Source organism: Pholcus phalangioides, unplaced genomic scaffold, assembly GCF_987345545.1.
Source record: "Pholcus phalangioides strain wild (caught in Gottingen) unplaced genomic scaffold, Ppha-v1.0 ptg000020l_1, whole genome shotgun sequence".
In the NCBI taxonomy this organism is placed as follows: Eukaryota; Metazoa; Arthropoda; class Arachnida; order Araneae; family Pholcidae; genus Pholcus; species Pholcus phalangioides.
This window is the reverse complement of record NW_028301613.1, coordinates 7,533,491-7,556,132: the sequence shown is the minus strand read 5'-3', so window position 1 is coordinate 7,556,132 and position 22,642 is coordinate 7,533,491. Positions and strand designations below refer to the sequence as shown.

General features: G+C 44.7%; 1 protein-coding gene across 1 annotated transcript in view; it reads right to left on the bottom strand.

Moving 5' to 3' along the window:
* Positions 1–22,642, bottom strand: part of LOC149070895 (uncharacterized) — a 135,665-nt gene that overhangs the window by 6,429 nt on the left and 106,594 nt on the right. Inside the window, exons 10-20 of the mRNA XM_089248690.1 lie at positions 19,678–19,779; positions 17,648–17,764; positions 16,438–16,557; positions 13,195–13,317; positions 12,867–13,098; positions 11,063–11,223; positions 9,201–9,429; positions 7,240–7,520; positions 6,313–6,458; positions 1,707–3,354; positions 553–715 (exon numbers count right to left, since the gene is read on the bottom strand). Coding sequence (XP_089104816.1) covers positions 553–715; positions 1,707–3,354; positions 6,313–6,458; positions 7,240–7,520; positions 9,201–9,429; positions 11,063–11,223; positions 12,867–13,098; positions 13,195–13,317; positions 16,438–16,557; positions 17,648–17,764; positions 19,678–19,779 — 3,322 coding nt within the window. The remainder of the gene's footprint in view (positions 1–552; positions 716–1,706; positions 3,355–6,312; positions 6,459–7,239; positions 7,521–9,200; positions 9,430–11,062; positions 11,224–12,866; positions 13,099–13,194; positions 13,318–16,437; positions 16,558–17,647; positions 17,765–19,677; positions 19,780–22,642) is intronic.

Sequence of the window (22,642 nt, the reverse complement as noted above, 5' to 3'; positions counted from 1 at the left end):
TTTCAGCGACTCAGTACATTTGCAGATCTCTCAAGTGACCCGCGAAGCATTTATAGATCATTTGAGTGGCCCGCGGCACATTTGGGGATCACTTGAGTGACCCGCAGCACACTTATAGATTACTAAGTGGCTCTTTCAGGCCTAGCTCTTCTGTCCAAAGGGGCCTTTGTTTTAGAAATCGTTGTCCGGAAGTTATTTGTAATGTTGAGCCTACGGGACGCGTTCGGTTCCAACAAAATGTGGCCGTTGTTCGGAGATAACCGTTGTGTTCGGAGGTGGCCGTAAGAGGAGGTTCTATTGTATAATGTATGGTAAATATTAACTGTTCAGCTGAGTTGAGGAAATCTTTTTACATTTGACATATTGTTACTTACGTTGTGAAAAAGAAAAATAAGTTTCTTATTCGGACGTTTACATTTTAGAGAATCTCTAGAAGAAGGCCCCCACTTTGGGAACCTTTGCCGCAGAGGAATGTGTACGAGGTGAGCGTATGGATGGGCTGGTACTTCATACACAACGGGTATGGGGGAAAATGAAACCACCATCACTTACTTTGTGGAGAAGCACTCGGCAGAAGCGACGGCGTATCCGGCAGATACCATGGCGGACAAGCACCGCTTCTCTGTGTCGATGTCCTGTACGAGGCGTACGAATGGCCAGTCGTCAGACGCGTTGGTGCCGTTGAAAGTCAGCTTCCGGTCACCGCAAGAATACCCTAAAAAAAAAAGAACAGCAAAGAAAAGAAGTTAGGGTCAATTCCGCGCGTTTGTTGCACCGAATTCGATGAGCAGAGGCGGGTTTATGGTGTTTTGCAAACCCCTCTTTACCCATCCCAGTCTAGTTTTCTTGACACCACTCCTTCTTCAAATATGAAGGCCCTAGATGTAGCCCGCTTAGTTCCCACTCCCGCCCTTCGTAAGTACGTCCGTCTCTAGGTCCCTCTCTTGTGGTCACTGCCATGCTTACACACACACTCTAGGTCACTGCTTGCATTAAAATATAGATTTTGTGCAAGCACGGAAATGACCTATGTCACTAACGCGCTTGTGCTCAAAATCTAGGTAACTCTTATGCTCACTCCTATGCTTGCATACCAGGTCTCTGGTACACACTCTCTAGATCACTCCCATGCTCGCACACTAGGTCTCCAGGACACCCTTTAGGTTACTCCCATGCTTACACACTAGGTCTCTAGTACACTCTCTAGGTCACTCCCATGCTTGCATACCAGGTCTCTAGTACACTCTCTAGGTCACTCCCATGCTTACATACCAGGTCTCTAGTATACTCATTAGATCACTCCCATGCTTGCACGTTAAGTCTCTAGTACACTTTTTAGGTCACTCCCATGCTTGCACGTTAAGTGTCTAGTACACTTTTTAGGTCACTCCCATGCTCGCACACTAGGTCTCTAGGACACTCTCTAGGTCACTCCCATGCTTACTCAATAGGTCTCAGCTTGCATACTTTCTTTCTCCCTCCCATGCTTACACACTCTCTAGGTCACTTTTTTGATCACTCACTGATCTGGTTTTTCGCCCTCTAGACAGAGGTGAATACGTATAGTTTTGTGTGTGTCACCCTTCTCCCATTCTACTCTAACTTCCTTGACTACTCATTCCCCGAATTTGCTGCCCTGGGCTATTATAGCCCGTTCAACATCCCCCCGTAAATACTCTGCCTATGAGTTCAGTATCAAATCGTACCGTTTTCAGTCGCGTTGAGACTTGGCGTAGGTTCAGGTTGGCTTCCCTCAGATGGATCGGTGTTGTCCGTGCTGCTGCTGTTGCTACTATCAGTCGATGGTCCAACAAGACCCGTTGAGTTATCCGACGGTGCCGCCGGTGTCCCCTCAACTTCAGCTGCTCCAAGTTCCATCGCTACAGTAGTTGTCTCTGCATCTGCGCTGAGCTGCGTGGCAACGTCAGCCGACACCATTGTCGTGTTAGATGACGACGGCTGTGGAGAGGACGCATTCGTGGGTTGATCTTCATTCCCGTCGATGGTTGTGGTGGCGTCCGTGACCGAGTAGTCGACCGTCGTCGGTCGGACGTCGAAATCGTCGACGGATGATAGAACGACGTTACGGCTTCGAGCAGCAGCGTACTCTTTGCGCAAGACGTCGTCGATTGCGGTGGACGTTCCCTGTTCAGGAAGCGTCGTCGACGTACTGATTGTCGTTGTTCCGTCGACGACGCCGTCCGCTTTCAAAGCATCTGCGATTGGTTTTTCTGCTCCTTCTTCTCTATTGGATGGCGATTCGGGTAGTGAATCGTTATTGGATACGGTCTCGTCACCGAGCGTTTCGACGTGACTGGAAGGTGTCGCTGTTGTCGGAAGCGATTCTAGATCGTCGTCGACTGTGTCGTTGCCGATCGGTTTTTCGCCGGTTACTGAAGATGTAGAGGGATGGACTGTCGAAATATTCGCTTCCTCTGTTGTTGTGTTCTCGAAACCGTCCGTGAAATTTTGCGGATGAACCAAAGTGACGTTATCCACTGCGGACGTCGTATCCGGTTCGGGTGTCGTGGATGAGTCGTTAGCCTCATTGGTGTTTTCGATGTTCCTCTCGTATCCCAAACTCTCGCCGCCGGCGGTGGCGTTCGAACGCTCGAGCATGACGTAGTCGCTCACCGACACGTCGTCGGTGAAATTGACTCCGTCGACGGTGTCGTTGAGTGCTTCCGTTAAGTTCTGTAGAGATTTGGAGTATTTTTCGGGGACGGAATCATTTTTGGCCGGCTGTCGGAAGGACTCAGAGTCGTTCAAGAACCCGTTCTCGGGAGTCGTCATGTCCGTCGGGTCCTGGAATACGGACGTACCGTTCTCCATCAGCGTATCATTCACGTACGACGACTCGAACTCGGGCACAAAGGTGATGCCATCGCCGATATCAGTCTCGTTGTCAGTCGCTGTGACGTTTACACCTGGAGTAGTAGTAGTTATTACAATTTCGTCCAGGAACCTCGCTAATTCTTCACTGTCCGTTCCCGCAGTCGTCGTTGTCGTCGCCACTGGTGTGGTTTCGGTCGACGATGTCGGGACCTCGGTCGTCGTGGTGGTATCCATCTCCGTCGTCGTTTCGAGTTCCGTGGTGGTCGCGATCGACTCCGTCGTGGTTTCGGGCGGACCGGTGGTCGTCGGCGGTTCGATGACGTACATGTTGGGATCGTACTTGACGTTGTAGTGCTTCTTGCCCATGACCTGGTCGGTGAACTCTTTCATCGAGTAGAGGTTCGAGAAAATCGCCGGGTGCCAGTTCAGCACGTTGCAGTACCTCTGGTAGGTCAGCATGCCGGCCAGGTACCACTTGTTGGGACCGGACAGACACATCAGAGGGGTGCCTACGTCGTTCTGCGGAGAAAAACAAAATGACATTTGTTTTAGAACATTTACTAGACTATATGAATTAATTTGTGATTAGATTTTTTATTTCAATGTCCGCAAGAGAGTATTTACATAGGGGGCTTAGCGGACCATAGTCCCGGGCGCCAAGTTCAGAGGGGCGGCGGGTAGGAGGAATGAATGGTCAAAAAAATTAGTAGAATAGAAGTCCTGCGAAATTCTTGCAGCCTACAGGTGGTGAAGTCATAAATCACCCTCCGCCTATAGAGTGGCGGGGGGCAAGTCCGTGAATGACCACAATACTGATCAAGACCGTGTGTAAGCATGCAAGTGACCAGAATGGTGTGCAAGCATGCGCATGAATAAAACATTGTGCATGCATGCGAATAGACAAGACAGTGTACAAGCATGCAAATGATCAAGATATTGTGCGAGTACGTGCGTGACCAAGACAGTGTGCAAGAATACAATTGACAAAGACAGTGTGCAAGAATACAATTGACAAAGACAGTGTGCAAGAATACAATTGACAAAGACAGTGTGCAAGAATACAATTGACAAAGACAGTGTGCATGCATGTAAGGGAACACAATAGCGTGTAAGCATGCGGGTGACCAGCATGGCGCGCAAGCATGTGAATGGAAAAGACAGTGTACAAGCATGCAAGTGATCAAGATATTGCGCAAGTACGTGCACGACCAAGACAGTGTGTAAACATGTGCGTGGTCAAGACAAAATTGCAAGCATGCGAGTGACCAAAATGGTGAGCATGCATGCGCGTGAACAAGACATTGTGCATGCATGTGCATGATGAAGACGGTGTGCAAACATGTGCATGATGAAGACGGTGTGCAAGCATGTGCATGACTAAGACAAAACTGCAAGCATGAGAGTAGCCAAAACAGTGATCTATAGAGTGACGGAGCAGGTCAGCGAGTGACCAAAGGAGTGACCTAGAGAGCAAGGAATTAGGTCAGTGATAAACTTTATGTAGCCCACAGGCGGCGAAACCTTAAATGTGCCTAACTCTTGGCACTAAACTGAACAGTCCGGACTTCCTGGGAGGTTATATTTTTTCATCTATCAGACACAGAAATGAGCTGACCGATTCACAAATGAATGAGGACACCTACGAACTCGACTGGGTTGTGCCACCAGCTGTAGCAGACTCAAAGCTGGTGTCTGTTGCATACATAGTGTGAAATACTTTCGGCATCTTTCATCTTCCTGTAGATTGTCATTCATCCGATTTCGAAGCCTTCGCGTCACCGTTTTTTGTCTTCTCTATAGCATTTCTTTGGTGTTTGAGAAAACTTATCTTTGAATTTTTGGGCCGTATCTGGAACGTTCCGACTAACGAACACGATTCCGGAACGAATTATCTTCGTTAGCCGAGGTATCACTGTATAGGAGTGGAATTATATGAGGTTATATGAATTTTATGATGTGGCGACAGAGTCCACCGCTGGATGGCGCTGTCCGCGTGACAGGGAAAAGAGCGCGCCTGCGCGATGGGGGGAACTGGACTTGCGTTCTGCGGCTCAAACCAGACAGTCACGCGGTCCGCTTGTTCGCGCGTGACTGTCTGGTTTGAGCCAAAGCTGCATTAAGGGCCGTATTCACTGACGTGGTTTAAACTGTAGTCACAATTTTTGGATAAGAGATCAACATAGATTGGTTAAAAACCTGAATTTAACCTCTTATCAGAAAATTGTGACTATAGTTTAAACCATGTCGGTGAATACCGCCCTAAGAGCGGCTTTGGTTTGAGCCGTCAAACGCAAGTCCAGTTCCTCCATCGCGCAGGCGCGCTCTTTTCCCTATTACGCGGACAGCGCCAAAGCGTATTAAAGACGTATTATTAACATAATTAAAACGTATTATTAATACGCTTTGGACAGCGTCATCCAATCTTCCTCACACTCCAAATCACTCTTTTGCTCACTCAAACCAAATGCATTTGATGTAAATTTAATTTCGCGGAATGAATTGATGTTTGCAGTAGGTTTCTATGCAAAGGTGCATGGTCTTGCCGCCTGCGGGACAACACGAAGTTTGCCGCCCTTCTCCCATTACAGTCTAACTTTCTTGGTTACTCTATCCTCGAATTTGCCTCCCCTGTGATGTAACTCGCCACCTCCCCCACATCTCTGCAAGTACACCCGTGTCTCTAGGTCACTCTTTCGGGTACTCCCATACCCACACCCTCCCCTAAATCACTTTTAGTCACGCACATGCTTGCACACAGTTTTGGTCACTTGATCACTCACATGTTTGCACATTGTTTTGGTCACTCATATGCTTGCATACTGTTTTGATCACACACAGGATGCGTGCACATGCTGTAGGTCACTCACATGCTTATTACACATGCTCTAGGTCATTCTTCTGGTCGTTTACATGATTGCACGCTCTCTAGACCAGTGTTTATCAACCGCCGGACCTTGACATCAGTCAAACCGGGCCGTGCGCGCACCGTTTCATTTTTACCCATTTATTTCCAATCAGTCGTGTGTATGACCAGCACTTGCAAAAAAGAAATCAATCGGGCCGCGGACTTCCAGAGGTTGAGAACCACTGCTCTAGACCACTCTTTAGGTTGTTCACATGCTTCCTAGACCACTCTTTTGGTCATTCACATGCTATAGGTCACTCACTGACCTGGTCCCTCACTCTGTAGGCCACTCTTTTGGTCATCTGCATGCTTGCTCACGCTCCACAACACTCTTTTGCTCACTCACCTGCTTACAAACTCACTCATTTAGTCACTCACTGATCTAGTCCCTTACTGTTCCGGCAGAGGCGGATTTGTTCAGGGTGTTATACAAATTTTTTGCCGCTCTTCTACCATTCCACTAATTTCCTTGGTCACTCATTCCTCAAAGTTGCCGCCCCTCTGCGCCAGCCCCCGTTCCCTGTGAATAATACGCCACTGTTCCTACGGCTGTGGATGGCTGCTATACTCACGTCACAGAGCTGCTGGTTGTCACTATTCTTCGTGCACAACATCCTCTTGTTGACATTGCCGTTGTACTGCTCGGGCTGGTTGCAAAAGTCCTGGTCCAGCACCATCAGCGCCAAACTGTTCAGTGTCGGCGATTCCGGCGGTGGAGCTGGAAAATATGTATAAAGAGACGTGTTTCACGATATATGGAAGACGTGGCACGATTTATAGAATAATTAATTGCATACATTATACAGATCATTCATACACGAAGATACTGGAAAAATCGTCTTTACCTTTTGTCCCAGTGCTCCTTCGGTGTATGTTATGCATGCAATGAAGAAGAAGGAAATACGATGCATTAAAATGAACATAATCATCACTATTAGTTTGTGCGATGCGATGAGGGAATGGGTTAGGTTTAATGGAATTGGTTAAATTTCTGATGGGGACTCTCTGGGTCTTCGTGGGAGGCTGCTTCCCCACGTGTACCCTATACGTTAGAGCATAGGTCTTCAACCTTTTTCTAGTCGCGAGCACTGCCTTTACCCATACACCAAAAAGAAGAGCACCCTTTACAGCAAGTTTGACCATACGAATGCATGGAATCAGGATGGTTTCATATATCATAAAATATCTCACCTATATTCTTCTCGCGGGTTTGAACCTGGTACTGTGACGGAAACCGTCACAAGGTAGTAGACGACGACCACGCCACTCGCGCGCCAATTACCTTTCGCAATAGGCTATTTGTGGCGATGTCCCGCATTTTCATGAAGGAAATATGGTCAGCCTATGTATTCAACGTGGTGCATATTGATACTTTGTACCGGAACATTCGCGGGCCGGAGGTTGAGCATGGCTGGTGTATATCATTAATTCAGTGTTACAGTACTCGATGTGTGTGAGTTCATCACCGGAGAAACGCTGCATTTTAAACCTGATCTTACCTCTGGGCATCTGCTGGCCGAGGAAACCGGAGAAGCAGGTGATCCCGGAAGAGACTTGCTCCTCGGGCAGGCAAATGGCGCCGACTTTCTCGCTGAAGACGAGAGCGTGTCTCAACCTGATCAGGGCCACGTCGTAGTCGCGCAGAGTCAGAGATCGGAACTTGGACGAGTGGGGGTGAGGGATGATCTTCAGCACCTCGTGGTTCCTTGCCGTGTCGCTGTTCAGTCCTTTCGCCAGGTTCGTCCTCACGTACCAATCCGAACCATTCTGTATCTCTTTCCTTATATAGGGACGAAAGCGTGAAAAGAAAGCGAAATATTATAAATGCACTTGAAAATTCGAATACGTTTCACTTGGGGGTATATGGAACTGTGATTCGGATACTTTGCATGTTAAAACGACGGATACTTTGCATGTTAAAATGACGGATACTTTGCATGTTAAAACGACGGATACTTTGCATGTTAAAACGACGGATACTTTGCATGTTAAAACGACGGATACTTTGCATGTTAAAACGACGTATACTTTGCATGTTAAAACGACGTATACTTTGCATGTTAAAACGTATACTTTGCATGTTAAAATGGGTACTTTGCATGTTAAAACGTATACTTTGCACTTTAAAACGAATTTAGCACTTCAAAACAGGTGTATACTTTAGCCCCTAGCCTGGGATCTTTTGCAGGCCCCCAGGATAGACTTTCATGGGGCCCTTTATAGTGAATTTATAGCGTGAAAAAAGAAAAAAATGACGAGAATCGTCCTGGGCCCTCTCAACCCCACCCTGATGGGAGCTTAGTATAAATTATCAGTTTTATGGTTGATATCATCCAAACTAAGGCTGGTCGTCCACTCGCCCGCTGTTGTCTGGGTTCGCAAGACTGACCCCCCCCCCCCCCCACTGTACAAAGAGGAGGAGAAATCGTCGTCCACTAGTGACGATCTTTTCCGGCGACAGCAGCAGACGAACTACCAAATCCGAATCGAATGGGATCATACGCGCATAGCCTTATCTGCAGGCGCAGTACAGTTGTTTACTTTTTTTTTGTTTCCGTGCCACTCACTCTTTTCTTTTCCGCCTTTGGTCAGTCTCTCCTTTCTCGCGTGGACGTGAAAGCAGAAAAATTCGATAATGATCGTCCATGGGTTGTGTAATGATGCGTAGTGATCGATTGAATATTATTTACAATACGAACGCTCCTTTTCCGAGTTTGTGTCAGATGCTGGTCAATGCCGGTTGTTGTCGCTCAGGTTGCTTGCCGCATGTTGCCGCTTCCATTGGACGACCGGCCTAAAATTGCGCAGTTAATTCCATCCCGAAAAGAAACCAAACGCAAGTTCAGTATTTGTTGTCTGCAAATCGCGATCCTCGCCCGACCGCGTATATAAAAAAAACCTTACATTCCCACATACATTATTTAATTGAATTTTAGTAAGCACCAGAAGGCGTATAAAGCGCTTGCTTACACTGGATAAAAACATACAAACAGACAAAACAATCCTGCGCCATTCTAGGGAATGTAGACCAAGAACTCCAAGCCTCTCAGAGTAGGACAGTCCGCCCAGGCCTGGCAATTGTTTTGTAAAAGATCTTTAGGGCTTTTCTAAGAGCATTACGTCTTTGATCTTATATGGGCTCCAGACCTATGAGCAAAACTCAAGGGTGGGCCAGACATACACACAGACAGCATTATTAGCGCATCGGTTTGGTCGCAATGAGTGGCGAACCATTACGCCACTTATGATGAAATACTTAAGTTGAATCCGGGGGGGGGGGGTGTCTCGCCCAGCGAGTTATTTAGTGAAATTCAGTTTCGCCTCTAGTAATGTCTTGCTGCATTTCTTGCTCCTAGTAACCAATCACTGCGTGCTAATGCCTTTCGTGCTACTAAGAATGTAAGGATTATGATTACTTCCACCCGACCGTCATTCTCAAAAATTTGCAGGAGATACTCACCCGGTGGATATAAGGCATTCCATGGACGTGATCAGCCACACTGGTGTCAATATCTCAGCCAAACATCCTTTGGACGACTTATAAGTAGACGTGTAGGCCATGAACGGCCACTGACTGTTCGGCGAGGAGGAGCTGTCCAGTTGGCGCTTCCTGCGTTGGTACGGCAGCGACACGTCCATCGTGTGGCGCTTCCGCCTCCTGTGGAGGAGCGTCGCGTAATCTCCACAATCTGTAATAAGATGGCGTTAAGTGAGCACCGAATTTTTATGGTCGAGAAATCTCCAATCAGTAAAACGCATTCCACCGCCAAATTTTTGGCGAGGAAAAAAAAAAATGAAATTCACTAAACAGAGTCCGGCCTTTCCACAGCAACGGGACCTGTGGCTTAGCTTGAAAACGTCCCGTTTAGTCTGTCTGTCACGTTTTTTGGCCTCTCTGCGATTTTTGTTGGCGTGATTTAAATGTAAGTGTATTAGTGACAGTTAATTTATCCTACTGTTTGGCGATAATTGGTGAATTTAAGCATTTCCTGTGGCGGAGGGGGGATTAAGTAAGTCTACAATGGATTTCAAGCGGTACGGCAAGATTTTTACACATTTATGGGGATTTGCAAGCTTCACAAGAAAGTAAGTTAAGTGAGTATTCAACGCATGTCTAGTAAAGCAAGTCTCCTATGCATTCCAAGCAAAACGCACGACTTCCATTTCTGAACGCCAATTACGAACATAGTCTTTTCTTCCATACGCAGGACGCATTTCTGAAGAGTGTGCAAGTCTCATATCAGTGTATGTAAAAGGGAGCATTCTACGCATTTCTAGGAGGTAAGTCTCCCGTGTATGCAAAGGGGATGCGCACCTACGCATTTATGAAGGATGTGCAATGCTTATAAGTACGTGTAAAGCATTCTACGCACTTCTAGGCTTACTTGAGCTCCTAAGCATCTCGAAGAAGCACACTACTTCTAGGCGCTTTAGGTACGCGGTAGTAAGTCTCCTATGGATTTCAAGAAAGTAATCACTCGTTCCACGCGTTTCCAAGTGTCTGCGTGGAATGCTTACTTACATGCTTATGAGGAAGAAATACGCAGAAGTCGTTCGTATACTACTTGAAATGCGTGTCTTCGTTAGACATGCCTAGAATACCAAATTACTCCTAGGCATGCTCATGAGGGTTGCATAACCCCCCAAGAAAAGCGTAAAAAAGTCAGGCAATACCTCTTTAAATGCATAGGGGGAAGAAAGACATATTCACCACCAGACATCCGTAGAATGCTTACTTACCTGGATATGCTTACTAGGCTTGCATACCCGCGAAATGAGTAAAAGGCTTGCGTATCCCTTCTGATTGCACGTTTTTCCTCAACCTTTTTCAGCCGCGACCCAAAATCAACAACAGAAGTTTAGCGACCCACGGGACCGTTTGTTTATCGAAGTTGGTGAAACCAATGGCACCATTAATAAGAGGACCGTAAAAGTGGATTTGTGCGACCCATCTCAAGAATCCCCTGCGAATCAAGTTTGGGTTGTGATCCGTATGTTGAGAACCCCCCTGACGTATTCTTAGGAAGCTGTCAACGTGTTTCGCACTACAGTCGAATCCCGTTATATCGAACTCCAAGAGACCGGAGAAATCACTTCGTTACAAAGGAATTCGAATTAGAAAAGTGTTCGTTAAAACGAGATTTTCCTATAACGGTATTCGTTAAAACGGGATTTCGACCGTATTTATTACTTTAACTCGTTTTTTCTGCCATTGCGATTCATTTTCCGTGTAGCATATGTAGACCTCAAAATAGCCGTAGGTTGGGAACCCCCTTGGATAGGGGGTATATTGTCTTTTAATGAACACGAAGCTCGACTTACCGAATTCCTGGCAGGTTACGGCAGCCGCGAGGTTCGAGCTGCAGCTCTCGGCGTAGGTGACCCGCTCGGTCCACATAGAGCTCGCGGTCAGGTTCTCTTTCTTCATCGTCATCCAGGTGCCGTTGAAAGACACGTGGTGCATCTCCGTCGAAAGTGCGTGCCTGCAAAACATGGAGAATCACCATACGTAAGAGAGAGACATTCCCGAAACGTTTGAGCCATTTTTGAGCGTTTTCTGACTCCGCTTCTTCAACCGCTCGCTGGTCCGCGAAACATTACGACCAATTACTTTATGTAGTCGCTCCGCGTAATTCAATATTTATTATATCTTATACTGTCTGTATATTTGGTTTTTATTTCTGTCTTAGCTGGCCAAGAAGGTCTGAGAATTATTTTTATTTTTTGCTGATCCGCAAAATATTTCACTCACCTGTTTGTCTTTTTGTTAGTCAGCAAAATATTTCTCCCATGTGTCTATTTTTGCCGGTCCGCAAATTATTTCTCCCATTTGTTTATTTTTTGCCGGTCCGCAAATTATTTCATCCATTCGCTTATTTTTTACCGGTCCGCAAACTATTTCATCCATTTGCTTATTTTTTACCTGTCCGTAAGTTATTTCGCTCATTTGTATATGTTTTGCCGGTCCGCAAATTATTTCTCCCATTTGTTTATTTTTTGCCGGTCCGCAAATTATTTCATCCATTCGCTTATTTTTTTACCTGTCCGTAAATTATTTCGCTCATTTGTATATGTTTTGCCGCACCGCAAAATATTTTACTCGTTTGTTTATTTTTTGCTGGTCCGCAAAATATTTACTCCATTGGTTTATTTTTTGCCTTTCTGCAAATTATTTCACTCACCTGTTTGTCTTTTTGTTAGTCAGCAAAATATTTCTTCCATGTGCCTATTTTTGCCGATAAAAATTATTTCTCCTATTTCCTTATTTTTTGCCGGTCCGCAAACTATTTCGCCCATTTCCTTATTTTTTTACCGGTCCGTAAATTACTTCTCAAATTTGCTTACTTTTCGTCTGTTAGCAAATTATTTTTCCCATTTGTTTGTTTTTTTTGTTGGTCTGCTAATTATTGCTCTAATTTGTTTGTACATTATTTATTTTGTATCTAAGAAAATTACTTCTCCCAATGCCGGTCCCGAAAATTATTTTTCCCATTTATTTAGCTTTGTGTGTCGGTCCGCAAATATTTTCTCCCATTTTCGCTGGTCCGCGTTTCACCGTTCGTAATTATGTACTCACTCAACTATGTCGTGAAAATGTTGAAGGACGGGTGCACAACCTTTTCAGTCCGCGGGAAAAAAAAAAAAAAAAAAAAAAAAAAAAAAAAAAAAAAAAAAAAAAAAAAAAAAAAAAAAAAAAAAAAAAAAAAAAACTTGATTATATAAGGTGACCATATGACCCGCATTTTACGGGACATTCCCGTAGTTTTTGGTCATACCAACTTTATCATAAGATGTCCCGTTTTTTTTTCCTTGTTGAAACAAGGTTCACTTGGGCAATTTTTTAAATCAAGAACGGAGACTTGCAAATTAGCGCCTTTGAAAATAATTTCTGGCTGTAATTAGCAAGTTCACTTGCCCCAGAGACTTTTTTGGTTGTAATTGGCAACTTTACTCACCTTTGACAATTTTTTGTTTTTGGATATAACTGGCAACTTCAATGGCATTAAATTATTTTTTTTTTTTGCGGTAGTTGGTGATATCCCGTTATTTTTAAGAAGGAAATATGGGCCGGCACCCTCCCCGTGGAAGAGCAAACAGACACTGCGCTTGTTGTGACTGGACTCACCCGTAGCCGAGCTCCTGACAGAGGTAGTGTCCATAGTCGAGGTTCCAGTCGTCGGCACAGACCAGCGACCACGACGACGAGAAGGTGTCGTAGGCCAGGACCATCCCTTGCTCGTCGACGCTGACGCAGCCCATCTCGTCCTCGCCGTTGATGCAGTCCTGGTGCCCGTCGCAGCGGGTCGAGCTTTTCAGGCACCGGCCGTCGTTGCAGTGGAAGTCGTCTTCAGTGCACGCTGCAAATGTAAGTAATTGCAACCGATGTTTTTTAAAATATTATCATCACTATGGGGGTCCCGTAAGGATAGTTTGTAACAGTATAGCGGACTTACTGCAGTTGCCTTCGTCCTCGCGATCCTTGCAGTCGTTCTCACCGTCGCACTTCAGAGACCACGGGATGCAGAGCCCGTCGTTGCAGAAGAAGCGGCCACCGGACTCGCAAGTCGTGCGCTCAACTAAACAAAACGACACACAAAATGATGGTGAGTAATTAGTACAGAGAGTCTACACCGGTGTTTCTCAAAGTGGGCGATACTGCCCCCTTGGGGGCGATGGAATGGTTGGAAGGTGACGGATGGTAATCCCTAGGGATCCTATGGATTGACTGGAGTTGGGGGCGATAATACAAAAAAAAAATTCTTAGGGGGGGGGGGAACCCCCCCTCTTAGAACAAAAAAAAGTTTGGGAAACTTCTAACTCGTTTACAATACACATGCTCAACCCATAGCCCGCGGGCGGAATGTGGCACTAAAGAGTCATCTGATATGACCCGCTACCTCGGACCTGATTTTGTAAAAATGAACTAAGCGGCACGTTTCCAGATTAATTGAGTGACCCCGCAATGTAGAGATTCCCCCCCCCCCTCATCACTTGAGTGGCTCGTGATTCCGGATCACTTCAAAGTGACCCCGCGACACAGTTCCAGATCATTAAAGTATCCAGCGGGACAATTTAACTTGTGGCACGGTTTCTGATCATTTCTAAATCATTTAGGGGAGCAGTGGCATATTTACACAGGGCATGTGTCTCACTTGGGCAAACGGGGCACGTGCCCAGAGCCCACAAATTTCCAGGGGCCTCCGAATTGGCTGCCTTTTGTATTTTAGGAACAGCCCAAATGCCCCCCTTCCCTTGAGTACTCCTCTGTCTCAAAGGAGACTACATATAAGATCCTCCCCGTCAAAATTCATATCTACCCAGGGCTCGAACATATGAGAAACAAGCCCTGTATTTATAGAGTGACCCGAGGAATATTTGTAGACCGTTTAAAGAAAACCGTGGCATATTTGCAGATCGCCACACTTCCACAACATTTAAGCGGGCCGTGACGCGTTTACAGATCCCTTAAGTGGCCCTTAGCACATTTCCCAGATCACTCAAGTGACCCACGACACACTTACAGATCACTTAAGTGACGTTTGGCACAGATCCAGAGCATTTAAGAGGCCCGCGATTCAGTTCCACATCACTAAAAATACCAGTGGCACAGTTCGAGAGAACTTTAGCTGACCACGGCACATCACCAGATAACTTGAGTCATTCGCGGCACATTTAAACCCCCTAAGTGGCTCGCGGCACGTTTTTTTCCAGATCACCTTAAAGAATCGCGGTGCAGTTCCACATCGCTTGAGTGACTCGCGGTGTAGCTCCACATCACTTGAGTGGCCCGCGTCACACCTACAGATCTCACGAGCGGGCCGTGACACTTTTACAGATTACTTAAGTGACCTTCGGTGCAGTGTCACGTCACTCAAGTGACCTACAGTCATGTGCGGATCCGGGAGGGGGCACAATGAGGGCGATTGCCTCTTTTCAAAAGCCAAAACATCCCGGAAAAATTTGATGGAGGGGGGGGGGGGTAATACTTTTGCCCTCTCATTCCTGGACTTGAAGGCTTTCTCCTCCCTCATTTGCCGCGAGTGACGGAATGTCCATACGTCATATGCGCTGAACATGAACGTCATTTGCAGGGGTGGGAAGTGACAAAGTCCATTTCGGAGCAGCTTTGGAGCAGCAAAATTCAAGATTCGGAGCAGTTTTGGAGCAGCAACTGAGGATTCGGAGCAGTAAAATATAGGATTAGGAGCAGTTTTGGAGCAACAAAATATAGGATTCGGAGCAGTAAAATACAGGATTAGGAGCAGTTTTGGAGCAACAAAATATAGGATTCGGAGCAGATATTTATAAATTGGAGCGGCGAAATTAACAAGAATATTTTCGTTAACCCTCATCCCTTTTCAAAATAAAACAACTGCACTGTCTTTTGTTATCAAACATCTTTTCATCAGCTTGTTTTTTGTTTTTGGTGTTTCAGGCTTTTGACAGCTTGTTTGAAAGAGCGGCTGTCTCATAAAATTTTGGGCTGGAACAGCAGCCCTTCAAATGGGCTAAACATTTTCTAGTCTTTATAGATATTGTAAATTTTCTATATCAAGTTTTTCAATTTGTTTATACTCAGAAAGAAATTGTTGCAAAATGGGAGAGAATTTCGGAAGAATCAACACGATGGTTGGCGATTCAACACCCATTATTTGGCGAGATTGGCTATCTGACACTCGTTGTTTGGCGATCTTACACGTTATTTGGCGATTTAACACTCATTATTCGGCAACATTGGCGATTTAACGCTCGTTATTGGGCAAAGTTTCTAAATTAGCAATCATAATTCGGCGGACATGCTTTTTTCACTCGCGGAATATATATATAAAAATATATATATATTCCGCGAGTGAAAAAAGCATGTATCCCGAAAAAGCAAATCCCGATGTTTCGTGAAAAAAATTTCACGAAACATCGGGATTTGACGCAATGACGATCGACTGCAGTAATTTCTGCTGCTTCCAGTGGCGACTTTAAAGCTGAAAGACCATTGCAAACCATCCTCAGTTGCACGATCACGGATATTATCGGGGTTTCGCGATGGGAAGCCCGATGAGGGGCAGATCGTTTAAGTGCAGTGGAATAAAACACGCTCTATTCGGAAGGAATCGTTTCGCGGCAAGCAGGAACAAAAATTTTTTGATGTCCTTTCCAAAACTCCGGGCTATGACCATGACCATAATTGGTGGGCCGGGATCCCAATCGCCGCTGTGATAGCGGCCCATACCCCCTTCATCTCTCTTCGCCACCTGCTTAGCGAGTGTGCGTGGAGCCATTAGCGTGAATGTGCAGATAGTCAAAAATTTTTACTCTTCTCGTAAGAGCTGGCACCCTTGCGGGTTTTTAATTACTTTAATGGTTTTTTGCCGTCACTTCGTTCTTCTCGTTTCTCTTTCTTTCATCTCCGGGCATACTGAAGCAATATTCGATATTTTTGGCGCAGAAAAATACGAAAATACCCTATTGGAGCAGGATTGCGCAAGATGTTGATTTTGGCGCAGCGCGGTGCAATTGACGCAGAGTTCCCACCCCTGGATTTGCGACCCTAAAGTCCGTCGGAAATATTGTTTGTCTTGACATGTACGAGGTAGAATCCCCGTACATGCTTTGAAGGATGCAGATCATGTCTACACTAGTTATTCATGTTAATTAACTATATGTGTGATCATATATATATATATATTCACATCGCTTACCACATCCGACTTCATCGCTTCTGTCGTGGCAGTTGTATTTCCAGTCGCAAATGTCGCCAGGCTTGATGCAGAAGCTTCCATCCGAACACATGACCTCGTGCTTGGCGCAGTCACTCGGAGCTGTGAAATATAACACATTATATACGTCGAGGATTAGGCTAATTGTGTTCAACATGTACTTACTACACGATTACAGTGACGTGTAGACCAGCTCTGGCATGTTTATGCCCTGAAATTTTTGTCTTACTTGCTTATTCTGTCGGTTCTTCCGTCAGATGACAGTAATGACGTCATTTTTTTCGACGTTTTCAGTGCAAAAATACAAAATTTTCCAATCGGCATCTTTCAGGATGAAAAAAAAAAGCTGAACATGCTATCTATTTGGCGTCCTTTTGAGGAATTCAAGCACTAAAAGAAAAGCCAAAAACAACAACCTATCCGCTCGGTGTTTTTATGGAGGGATTCTCCTGATCTTTAGTAAAACGAACCAGGCTTTCCGTTCGATGTGTTAATTCAAGTTCTACGAATGCCTCCCCCCCCCCCCAAAAAAAAAAAACCCTGATATTTTCTACTAAAACCATTTGTTGCGGACAAAATAGCTAAAACTGATGAAGCTAAATGCCGAGACACACTACAATGACGTGACGTCATTTCACGTCATGTCAGCCAAGTTGTGAACTCAAAGCCAATAAAGCTAAACAAGTTAATTAGTGATTTCTTCGTGTAGGTGACTCGAGCACCAAAGTAGCTAGGCAGGCTATTCATTTGGTGTCATCCTGGAAATCGCTTCAGCTTGAAAGAACCAAACAGGTTATACCTATTCCCACTAGTTATGGACTCGATTCTAGAGCCAAACAGGCTACCTATTCGGTGTCGTCGTGAAAGTGATTCAAGCGCTAAGGAAGTTGAACAGCCATTAGACGTCTTTACGAATGCGATTTCGCAACTCACAAAGAACTAAACAAAGGTGTCCTTGGTACCTTCGTGTATAGGTGATTCGCTTGAAAAGTCAAACAGACAATCAATCCCTTTGATGAGGCAATCCATTCGGTGTCTTAATGGATATGTTTCCAAAACATCAAAAATGAAAGCCAGACACAGATCATATAGTAGACTTTCTTTTGAGTGTGTATAAGCATTAACTAAGCCATCCATCCCATATAATCTATAAGGTAGTTAAGCAACAAATCATATACGTATGTGTACTCACTGCAGCTCTCTTCGTCCGTCCCGTCGTCGCAGTCCCATATGCCGTCACATTGCGCTACGCTGGTGATGCAAGAACTCGAATTCACGCACTTAAAATTGGACATGCACGAGTCAGTACCTGCGGATAATGAATATACCACTGATTGATAATTTTTATAGACATTATTTTGGATAGAAGAATACACGCGTCGACAAAGTCAAAACGGCATTTACCTTGGACCAAATGAATGCATTGTTGCCTATATTACCTTATACAAACGTCACGGTGACTTGAACGTGCATGCAAACTGAAAGGAGCATCATCTGTGGCGACCGCTCCTAGGTCCCCTTAGCGACTCATGCATCCTAACGACTCAACTACCAGCAACCGCCTTGGCAATTTGAAGATTCTGCGGTCTAACAACGCTCTGGAAGTCCTGGCTTCATGGGAGTCGGTTGGGATGCCGTTGAAGACCAACGCCAGCTCAAGTGTCATCACCGTCACCAATCAAACTTACGCGGTAAAACTGCGAAGCCTATTACCAATCGAAGGCCTTACACATTTTAATCATAACTAGGACTGCGCTCAGGATCTTACAGCGTTCCACAAGTTCTGACTCCACAGACCTATCTAGGATGTCAAAGAAGTCCAGCGTGGTCCAACTGCGAAGACAATTGCCTATCGAAGGTCTTACATTTTAATCAGAACTAAGACTGCACGTAGGGACTTGCAGAGTCCAGGAAGTCCCGATCCACAGAACTAACTAGGATGTCAACGAAGACTTATGAGGTCTGATATTGTGAGGAACACTACCAATCTCGGAGGATTTTCTCTTTTTAATCATAACTAGGACTGCGCGCAGAACTCTCGGAAGTGCCGACGTCACCGAGCTGACTAGGATGTCAATGAAGACATTACGTGTTCTAATTGTGGACCCTATCGCCGATCGAAGGACTTACACTTTAATCATGACAAGTATCGCAAGTAGGACAAGTCCAGCAAGTCCAGCGTGGTCCAACTGCGAAGACAATTGCCTATCGAAGGTCTTACATTTTAATCAGAACTAAGACTGCACGTAGGGACTTGCAGAGTCCAGGAAGTCCCGATCCACAGAACTAACTAGGATGTCAACGAAGACTTATGAGGGCTGATATTGTGAGGAACACTACCAATCTCGGAGGATTTTCTCTTTTTAATCATAACTAGGACTGCGCGCAGAACTCTCGGAAGTGCCGACGTCACCGAGCTGACTAGGATGTCAATGAAGACATTACGTGTTCTAATTGTGGACCCTATCGCCGATCGAAGGACTTACACTTTAATCATGACAAGTATCGCAAGTAGGACATTACAGCGTCGAGGAAGTCCTGACTCAGCGGTCCAACTGTGAAAACTATTACCAACATGTTAATCATAACTAGGAATGCACGCAGGGCCTTGCAGCGTCCAGGAAGTCCCGACACGCTGGGCGGCCCAGCTGTGAAGACCATTACCAATCGGAGGACTTGCATATTAATCATAACTAGGAATGCACACAGAGCCTTGTAGCGTTCCTGAAGTCAACAAAGACCAAAGGTGGTCGAATTCTTGAGATCATAACTATCTAAGGACTCTTATCATGCTAGCACTCACTCACACGTGGGTTCTCGGAATTATCCAGAAGTACCGACTCCCCGAAGTTAAGTCAATATGGGCATAGGGAGGCGTAAGCAGCATTTTCCTCACATGGGGCAAGTCATTACGTTTGTTCTTGCAAAATAACACTATAATCTCGGCTCCTGCGTACGCCAATGAATACGAGTTATGCTCCCATGACCGTTGTCAATCGAAGCGTTCGACATCCTAAAAGCCAGCACGTCCACGAGAGACCTTGACGTCCCAACTTTACAGAGCCAACTAGGATGCCAACGGAAATCGAAGCGGGTTCGACCGTTATGACTATAATCCAACTATCCCCCCCCCCCCCTTCGAGAGTCCTCGAACTCTAAGCAACCATCGAGAATTTCGGCATCCTGATTGCCAAAAAAGAAAGAATGCAAATTCATACTCACAGTTGGCTTCGTCGCTTTTGTCATCGCAGTCATAGATGCCATCGCATAAGAAAGTGTTGTTGAAGCAGACGTCTTTGTCCTGGAGAGTGCACAGAAACTGATCTGCGGGAGAGAGAGAGGAAGAATTGTCATTAACACCAGAGGCGTATGTACAGGAGGGAGGACTCAGGGCGGCAAGTTCGAACGGGCGGAATATTTGAGGAATTAGCGGTAAAGGAAAATTAGTTGAAATAGAGAAGAGAGCGAGGCACAAGGTCAGTGAGTGACCGAACGGTTGACGTAGAAAGTTTGCAAGCGTTTAAGTGACCTAAAGAGTTTGCAATCATGTGTGAGTGACCTAAATAGTTTCGTGACCTAATAGTTCCTAAATAGTTAATATAAGAGAGTGAGCTTGGGCATGTGGAAGCATTTGAATGACCAAAAAAGTCACTAGGAAAACGAAGGGACTATCAGTACGCAACCAAAAGAGTAATAACCTATAGTCCGTTTCAGGTTAACTTTGCAGTGAAGGGGAAGCTACGAGGGAACCGCATCACTCGTTGCTATGGGAACGAAAGCCTCTTAACCAATGTATCGATGCGCGGCCTCGGTAAGGTATGGCCGATTCTCACCAATCTCACTGAGAAAAATCTTTTTTACGTGTAACGTTGCACAGTTAAATTGCACAGTTAAATTAGTAATAATCATAGAATTAAAAGAAAACCATAGCCGATACTTTCAGAAATTAAAGTGAGATTTTTTAAATCATTTGTTTTGTTTTTTGATTAGAAAGTGTTTTAAAATTTAGAAAAAATAATTATCTTCTATCAGCGTGTCACTTACTCTTCATTGATATGCCGTAAGTAACATTAAAAATTTCAAAAAACAGTCATATCTTTCTGCAATGTTTCCCTTCCCTCAGCTGAAATTTATTTACGAAAAAAAATCTAAACAATATTATGAAAGCAACGTGTAATTTTAAAACACTGTATATTAACCATGGCTCTCAAAAACTTGGGGATTTTTAATTTTTTCTTCAATTTATATGGAAAAAATTAATGTTAAATAAATTAAGAAGATGCAGATTAACTCTGTTTTCACATGTAAATGCAGGAATAGCACCAAATAATAATAATGATACGGAAAAGTTTAGAATTTTTTTACTCACTTTTCTTGCCGAAATTTCCGTCGCTCGACCTTCCCCCCCTTCCCCGAACGGTATACGTCGATGCCACTTGTTTTCCCGACAGCTTTAGTCTTTTGTTACGGTTGATGTGCTGCTCATGGTTATTACGGATTATTCTTATGGAGTTTTGTTTACAACGAATATTCAAAAACCAAAAATATAGTATTCAGGAATGGAAGAGCAGAGAACTTTAGCGTGGCTATCTCTGGTGAAAATTAAGACACAACTGTCACATAACAGATGAAAGCCCAAACCACTGTGGACCCCCCCCCCCCCACTCATTTATTGTATCTGAAGAGACACTAAAGGCAAGGGGCATGAGGAGAAACAGGTGGGTGGAAGATGGCGTCCGTTCGTGTGAGTGGAAGTCGCGACTCTGTCAACACTCTCCGTGATCGGAAACTAAAACTATCCCATAAACATGGCAAAAAATAAATAATTAAAAAAAGGAGGACCTATAACCAAAACTTCTGCACCCATAGAGGGCCTCTCACAAGTCACAATAGTATCGGCACTCTCGTGGAAGAGAAACACTTCTTGTAATCTATGAGTGAATATCTGAACTCACTGAAGCCTATTTTTGGGAGAAATAAAACTGATTGAATATTTGCCTATAACTGCCTGTAAAACTGAATGAAAAATTGTATCGTTATGGAAAATTCAACCAAATAAAGAAAAAAAAAATGTATATATACAGTATATAATTGTGTAACGAAAAAAAAACACGACAGTGATATTGGCGGGGAAAATTTCTAGGATATCGCGCCAGAGTGTCGTTGCCGTTGCTATGGATTTTTAATAATGGTAACCAATATTTTTTATAATTTAAAAATTTTAAACAAGTAAACATCGGTTCAAAACGATTTTTTTTCAGTATTTTTTTCAAAATCATAGAAAAAATTGAAATATTATGTATAAAGGTTCATCTTAAACCTCCGATGTATGAGAACTATATTTTGCGGCGAAGGAATACACTCTCTACCTTTCTCTTCACTGCAAAGTTAACCTGAAACAGACTATAGAGCTTGTGCACACATAGGTGTGACTAAAACAGTAAGTAGAGTGATCAATTCACATGCAAACATGTGCATGAACAAATGAATGATCTAGACAAGGAAGGACCAGGTCAGTGAGCGGCCAAAACAGTGACCTCAAGAATGTATGAGCATGGGAGTGACCTAGAGTGTGTGAGCATGGATGTGAGTGACCTAAAGATTTTGCAAACATGTGAGAGGCAGAAAGAGTGAGGGACCACATCAGTTGTGACCTAAATAGTTTTCAATCGCCTGAGAAGAGCGAGGGACCACGTCAGTGAATGACAGAAGAGTACGCTAAGGCATGCGCAAGCATTTGAATGACTAAAAAAGTCACTTAGAGAGTGAGGGACCAAGTCAGTGAGCAACCAAAAGAATGTGGGAGCATGGGTGTGACCAAGATAGTGTGTGAGCATGGCAGCGACCTAAAGAGTGTGAAGCATGGGAGTGACCTAAAGACATTGGCATAGGAGTGGCCAACAGTTTGTGTGAGCATAGGAGTGAACTATTGAGTGGTTGAGCATGGATGCAACCAAAAGATTGACCTAGAGCTTGCGTTTGACCTACAGTTTGCAAGCATGTGAGTGACGTAAAGAGTTTGCAAGCATGTGAGTGACGTAAAGAGTTTGCAAGCATGTGAGTGACGTAAAGAGTTTGCAAGCATGTGAGTGACGTAAAGAGTTTGCAAGCATGTGAGTGACGTAAAGAGTTTGCAAGCATGTGCATGGGAGTGACCTAGAGAGTGTGTGAGCTGGGTGTGACAAAA